Source organism: Opisthocomus hoazin, chromosome 10 (genome assembly GCF_030867145.1).
Source record: "Opisthocomus hoazin isolate bOpiHoa1 chromosome 10, bOpiHoa1.hap1, whole genome shotgun sequence".
Lineage (NCBI taxonomy): Eukaryota > Metazoa > Chordata > Aves > Opisthocomiformes > Opisthocomidae > Opisthocomus > Opisthocomus hoazin.
Window position 1 is genome coordinate 12,720,270 of NC_134423.1, and position 7,283 is coordinate 12,727,552.

At 44.6% G+C, this 7,283-nt stretch overlaps 1 protein-coding gene across 5 annotated transcripts in view; it reads left to right on the plus strand.

Moving 5' to 3' along the window:
* The window catches only part of NPTN (neuroplastin), a 58,922-nt gene extending 51,645 nt beyond the window's left edge, over positions 1-7,277 (plus strand). The window contains exons 6-8 of one of the 5 annotated variants that reach the window (XR_012765124.1): positions 2,683-2,912; positions 5,142-5,163; positions 5,689-5,754. Coding sequence is in view for 4 of the 5 variants with exons in the window: in XM_075431453.1 (XP_075287568.1) it covers positions 5,142-5,163; positions 5,689-5,749 (83 nt within the window). In the remaining variant the exon portion in view is untranslated. The other 4 variants (XM_075431453.1, XM_075431452.1, XM_075431454.1 and 1 more) reach the window with 4 other exon arrangements.
* Positions 7,278-7,283: the final 6 nt, after the last annotated feature.

The window sequence follows — 7,283 nt, forward strand, 5'->3', positions numbered from 1 at the left end:
ATATTTCCTCCTTCACATAATTCAGTTTATTTTTCCTTCTGCTGATGTGTAGCAGAAAAAGGAACTCTGCACCCATGAAATCTGTATTTATGGCAGAAGAGGTGCAAGGACGGCTTTAGCGGATGCCCGGTGCAGGTTCTTGCTGTCGTGGCTGTGGATTCGGGGCGTGCTTGGCCTCCTGGGGGGGCAGGTCACTGCAGTGAGTACCTCCAGTGACCTGCCCGCGGGGGTGAGCCCCCTCGCATACAAATTATGTGCTGAAAGGAGGAAGAGAGGGCAAGTTGCAGTTGAGTTTCTGCATCCTTTCAAAATGAGAGTTTTGACTTGCTTTACACGGGATAAATAAACTTTTAAAATCACATACCTTTTCCAGAGAGCGGCTAGGTTTGGTAAAATCAAGAGCGGGTGAATAACGTGCAGCTTCCGGAGGCTTTTGGTGCTGAAAGCTGCATGAACATGGCATGTCGAGCCCAGGGGTGCTGGCATATCACTGCATGTACGACAGGAAACGGTTTCAGCAGGGGACTGCCGATGCATTTTGCTCAGAATGCAAGTTGCTTGGACTTTCCTCGACAGTAAAAGGAAGCTACTAGTGTTTTCTTCCTCTGTAGTATAGCTTAAGCTGCTTATTTTTGATAGATGTAGCGATCAGCCATTGTGACCTCAATGTAGTATGTCAAAGATTCCTAAAGAAAGTGGTTTTTTCTGTTGGATTAAATAGCCTAAAATTAGCAAAGACGCTGTTTTAAAGGGTGTGTTCTGGGGTAAGTAGAAAGTAAAAACTTCCTGGCTACGTTCCCCCATAGGAATGTAAACAGTTTTTACTTTTAAAATCCATATTCTTCGTGATCTTTTGGTCAGAGCCATGAGGCGACTGGGTTATAACATGTCCTTTTTCATTCCTTCCTGCTCATTTCTCAGCTTAATACAAAGACTTTCCATAAATGTTTTTCTGCTCCGGCTCTGCAGAAGCTCCATCCATATCCCCACATTCTTTCTAATACTCTTTTTTTTTTTTTCCCCTTGACTTTCCCTGTTCCTGCTGTTACTGTAAGTAATTTAAAGAACAAAATGTTTTCACTGAAACGGTTTACCTTGTAACAAGTCAATTTTTGTTTTTTTCCCATTACCCGCACCTTTCTCTCCCATGCTTAAAATTCATCAAGGGGAGAAAACTGTCAGACAGGCACATTGCGAGCCTGCGTAGCTATCGACTGTACCCAGCAGCGAGCATCGTTGTATCACAGTGGTAATCGAATAGCCTGGCTGCTCTGGGCCGTTATATACTGCTTTGTTAGCTGCCGTTACAGGATCAGAATTCCTCCGGTCTGGTGTAAATAATCTTGGCCAGAGAATCTCCGTCGCCGATACGCCTGTGCCTTCATTCCATTGCAGAGCAACTGCTTGTATTTTTATTGTCTTGCTTTATGGAGCAAGACGAGCGTCTCCATTCACCTCTTCCTCCCCCCTCCCTGCCAAATATTCCTGTTAATGACGCCAAAGAGAAGAGCGCTGCTGGGAGCCCGGCGCACGTCGCGGTGGTAAATGCCGCCTCGGAAGCTTTGCGTGCAGCTGCAGCCCTCAGTGGTTGGCACAGGTTGGAACGCTGGTGTCCCTGCGAACAGCTGCCTTGTGAGAAGGCATCACGGACCGCCTCGAGTGCTCGATGCGGAGCCTCACGAATGTTTTATGAGTTAAGAACTGAAAAATTTATTTTAAAAACTTTGATTTTTTCCAACTTGGGCAAACACACCTAAGTTCTTATAAATGTTCTTCTCAAAAGTTTTCAAGCCACTGTCAGATTTTCTCTTCCCAGAAAGCAAAATCTTAAGCTAGCTTTTAAATATAAAAAATTCCCCAGCAGTCTCTGTAATCGTTCCCACAGATTGCTGTGCAGACCATAGAAGGGGTGTTGTATCACAGTACCCCGACGCTGCCACAGACGCTGGCTTTTCCTTTTGAGCATTTGAACAAACTGGCCAGAAGTTTCATTTTAATAAAGCTCCAGTTCACTACTGACCTGTAAGGGCAGGTCTGGGGGCTGCCACGTGCCCGAAGCTGCTGCTCTGTGTAGATTTCTTTGCAAGTTTTGAAGCACGAGCAGAAGCGTTGAGTCCCGTCAGACGCAAAAATTAGAATCTTCATGCTGGAAGTACCTGTTAGTGTTTCATTTTTAACCTCCACCAGTCATAAGAGGCTGCGTAAGATTAATTTGATATGAAAAATAAATACTGTAGCTTTCCAAAGGAGGTAAAAGAAACTGAATAACATCTGAAATGCCTTGTAATTTAAGGCTGAAAGTAAAGGGGGGCCACAAGGCACAGTCCCCTTCTCAGACTGCTGAAGCAGGAGTTACATTCCCTGACAGTTCATGCCAGGGGAGGAGCTGAAGCAAATCTATTTGTCACCATCTTGCTATTTTAATGGCTGGATGTTTTTGCCTGGAAGGATTGATCACACGTGCTACACGATGCCTGGGAGACTTCCAGATCAGAAGTGTGCTGTTGCAGGGCCACGCTGAGCAGATGATGGCTGGACCTGCAGGAAAGGTGTGGCGGGGGGTGGGAGGGGTGTTAACCTTCTGTAAACGGTAGGGGTTTTGGAGTTTGCAGGTCCCCTCCAAACTCCAAAGGCAGCTCCTGCAAAAGGAGGGCTTTAGGGTGGTCAATGATAAAATTGCAGCTGGCCTGGCAGCGCCTCGGGAGCCCGCGGGTGCGGAATGGAATGGAGCAACGCACTGGGAGGATGTTCTCTGTGGCCATAGGTTTTATACGCTGGTAGAGACGATCGGTTAGTAGAGCAGGTCTTCTGGCGTAAAGCTTTGGGGTTATATTAATACTTGTCGGTTACTATGACTTCTTTTTTTCCCCCTCCCCCCTCTTCAATTGCATCATACCCTTAAAAAAATGGTGGTAAGTGAGAGATCTGCATGCTTTGGAGTTTGTTTAATCTCCGCTTCAGTCTATACAATGCACAAGTCATAACGTTAACACTTTTTCTTAAAACTTCTTCATTCACCTTCACAACTAATTTGGATTTCAGTTTGCTGTTTTTAATCTTTATTTAGTCTAATTTTGTACTTCTTTTTCTGTTGTTCTGTTGCCCCCTGATTTCGCTGAGGTTTCGGTCTTTGTCTGTACTGTGCTGGGGAGGCTTTTCCAGCAGCTAAATGGCTGACCAGGGTAGTAACACACAGAGAAGCTTTTCTTAGTCTTATTTTGTTTAGGTTATAGATGGGAAAGGGGCGAGTGGTGGTGAGCCACCATGCAATAAGTATTCTCAATAGGAATGTCGGATCTTTGTTAGGAAAAGACCTGATGGGAGCCTTTATAAATGTGAAGCTTTTTTTAAAAAAAAAAAAAAAAAAAAAAAAAAACAAACACTCAAAACCACGTATCTGAAATAGGCATCTAAATATTTTACCAGAGAAGGAAAAATGGTTATTTTATAGCGAGAGAGAGCTTGTATCTTAACGGTGCAGTCTGATGTTTCTGAAGTCCAGCCAAACAAACTCTCAAAGATGTGGATGATGCCCGTTAGAAAGCGGAGAGAACGGAGCCTCTGACACAGGGTGGCACGGGCGCAGCGCTGGTCTGGGGCGGGGGGAGTGGAGGGGCTTGTCTGTGTGGAGTGTGGAGCGCAGCCTGCTGTGAGATCTTTTGGGATCCAAAAGATGTTTGTGGAAGGAAGTTCTAGAGTTACTCCACCGTGCTCTGTGTTTCAGTACCTGATGTGTCTCTGTACAACAGCACATTGATGTCTGGTTGTCCTTACTAGTCCCAGTTCTCTCTGTACCTTGTCCAGTAGTGTACTGTTGCTGGTAATGGACTTATGTGGACACTGGTGTGTTGCTAGTCTGTTATTTTGGCCGTAAAGCTCTTGGTTTGTGGTTAGTTCTTTATTTTTTTGAAATATTTTTTTGTTCTGGTCACTGTCTGTGCTAGCGGTGGCTTTGCCTATCCGTTGCCTTGAAGGTACAGGTGGAGTAATGTCCCCTCTGACCGACATTACTCCCAGCGTGTGCTCATGCGGATGCCTACACTGTTAAGACTGTAATTTCCATAACTGCTTCATGTGCACTAAGCACGCTTGTGGAATCCTGCTGAGAGTTTCTTAAAGACTTCAGTGAAAAATCCCTCTGGCACAAGGTGGGAATGGCAACTGTCGAGTGCCAAAACCAGCGGGTCCGGAATTGGTCCCCCCCAAAATACTTCTGCAGGAGCACTGACGTAACTTGCCGGGTTGATTTTTGTGCTGCTGTTTCAATGCATCTCTGTTCTGTGTACTGCAGCGTGGGGGCAAAACAAAAAATGTTCAATTGGTCATGAAAGAGCTAATGCAAAACGCTACCCATTGGCAGATTTTTCCCCAGTTCTTAAAAGGAGAGTGTTTTTGCCAAGAGACACGGGCAGAACAATGCTGTCAGTTTTCCGTAGCTGAAGTCTGTTGTGCCTGCAGGCGTGGCAGCACCCCGACTTGCCCCGGCGCTGTGAGCCCGGTGCTGTGCCGGCCACGCGCCCGGCGCCTGCCGCTACGCACGGCCTGCCTTGGGGCGCTTGAATCGAGTGTTGCGCCTTTAACCTCCGCCTCACCCGGTCCGTTAATCAGATGCTGAGAAAAACGGAGCGTGTGGAGGTTGGGTCGTCCCTGCGGGAAGGCGAGCCTGTGGCGGATGTACCAGTAACTACCCACCCGCAGCTGAAGAATGGCTTAAAAAAAAAATATATATATATATATATTAAAAAAAAAATCATCTATGTAAGAAAACAACCAGCAGGATTTTACAACTGAAACGTTGGTTTGTCTTCTCATCTATTTTTTTATGAGATTGAACCACTGGAACTTGGGGACAAGATGAGTCTGACCATATTGCAACAATCTGTCCGCTACAGTTGCAGTTCTTCATGACAAGCATCCAAAGTGTTAACTAAAACCATCGAAGCAACATACCTGCCATTAAAACTCGAACCCAGACAAATAACTCCATGACCCTTTGCACTCCCAAGTGGAATGGCTGTAGATAGTGCTGTAGATAGATCGGTTTGCTGTGTGCAGCGCAGGCGGTGTGCCGTGCGGAGACTGACTCTCTCTTCTTTCCTTTCCCTGCCTCTCCCCGGGTCGCATTGGAATTCTCGCTGCAGATGATGAACCAGCTGGGCCAATGTAAGTGCGTTTTAAGAGAAAAAAATGTTGCTGAGCGTAACCTGAGGGTTTGTGGGATACTGGGTGTGACATTACTAAGGGTAATGGACCCTTGGTTTTTGTTCATTAGCACTGAGTAAAGAAAAGCGACACCTGCGAGGTCCTTGCTAGAAGAACGAGCGCTGCTGAAGGGCTGAGAGACCAGTGTTTGTGCTGAAGGCACCTGTGGTCTCCCTGATGCCTGGCGCAGCAGATTTGATACGGTTTTGCACAAATACCTTAAGCAGTTGGCACAGTGGGGGGAAACAAACCAGCTCCAGTTGTGAAAAGGAAGGAATAAAAGGAGGAAGCAGAATGCCTGGTGCAGGTGAACTGCAGTGGGCAAAAGGCGGCCACACAGAAGCAGCCTGGAAGTGGCGCTGGCTTTAGGAGGAGGGAGAACCAGATGCTGTTTAACCATTAGTATGTGTGAAGACATTGGCTTTTTTTCTTACCCTTGTGATTGACTTTGGTGTGGGTTTTTTATTTCTTTCTTTCTTTTTCCAGGAAAACCAATTCTACAAACAATCACAAAGATAAAAACTTACGCCAGAGAAACACAAATTAAAAATGCTTATCATGTAAGTATGACTGCGCACGCACCTCGGAAGTGGTCAGGCTAAAGTCCTCCTTGTTCCATGGTGGCTGGGGTGCGCAAACAGAGCTCGTTCCACGTAGTAAAACGTTCCCCGCTGCTTGGGGGATGGCCCTAGCCTTCCTGCCGTGCTGCAGGGAGCACTGGGGCTTATCAAAAGATTAGTTTTTTTCCATAAAGTACGCAAGTAGTTTAATGATCCAGTAGCTGTCGATCTCTATGAATCACCGCTATTGCTAATTACCTCCCCCCCCCCCCCCCCCCGGCCCACCAGTCTCAAATCTGGACTCTCAGTTGGGAAGCGTTTATCGTCATGTCAGAGCGAAGCGGACGTTAAGCGCTTTGATGGCACGCTGTTAGGGCAGGCGCGTGGCCTTGGAAATGCTGCAGGCATTGACTAGCACCTTTTCTCGTTTCTTTTTTAGAGCTTTAAGTTTCTGAGAGACTGATGGCAATATGACCTGCTAAATTTAAGGGTTGGAACTCTTGGTTCTAGAACTCCTGTCTGATTTCTTTTCTTTTTGTTTTTTTCTCCTCCTTTTCAAGTGAGCAACAATATGACTGTCTAAAGCATGCCTTATTTAGCCTCTCCTGTCAGGATGACCTAGCCAGATAAATTTTAATACTGCTTCAGTGTAGAAGGTGTAAAACTATTTTGGGCTTGATGTGCTGTGAATGTTGCTTTTCTTTTTTTTTTTTTTCTCCTCCTGAATCTATTTAAACAGTAGAAGTAGTAAGCCGGTTCACGCATGCGCCATTTTTTACTTCCTGTAGCTGTTAAAATTGGCAAAGCTCTAAAGCGCACTGCTGCCATCTCGTGATACTTTTTGTAAAGTACAGCAAAACTTAAAAATATATACAGTATATATTTATATTTTGGGGGAGGGGGAAACCAAAATACAGTAATTGTGTTTCATTTTTAAGCTGCTGATATTCATTCCTTACTGTATGTCTGAAAGATGAGAGAATTCTACTGTTCTGGTACTTAGAGAAGTAATATAAATTGAAATTATCTTAAGGGCTTAACCTATATAGAGAGACTCGGGTGTCCTGTAATCAGACTTCAAAGGCTGGAATGGTTCAACGTGGTGGTGGAATGCAGTTGGAAACAAACAAAACTTCAGTTTATAAATATATATATATGATTGCTTTTTAAGTGATTATTTTTTTTGTTAACTCATGTAAATTCTCAAATCCTTTTGCACTGATGTGTTCAACATATTCTTGTACATTCAATTCAGGCAAACTTTTATAATTTTCTTTTTTGTTTAAATGATGAAATGTTACAGCATGGTGATATTCTATGCAACTAGTTACACTCTTTAGTTTGACACTGTAATTTCTCATGGTTTAAAGATTGTAGAAATAGACCTAACAGGGTTCTCATGACGTGCGTAACTGTAGGTGCATGAACTTGTGTTCTGTGTATTTGCTGAAGTGCAATGATGTATAAAAAGTGGTTTCACCTGTTTTTAAAAATAAAACACTGACAAACAGAAAAGCGTAA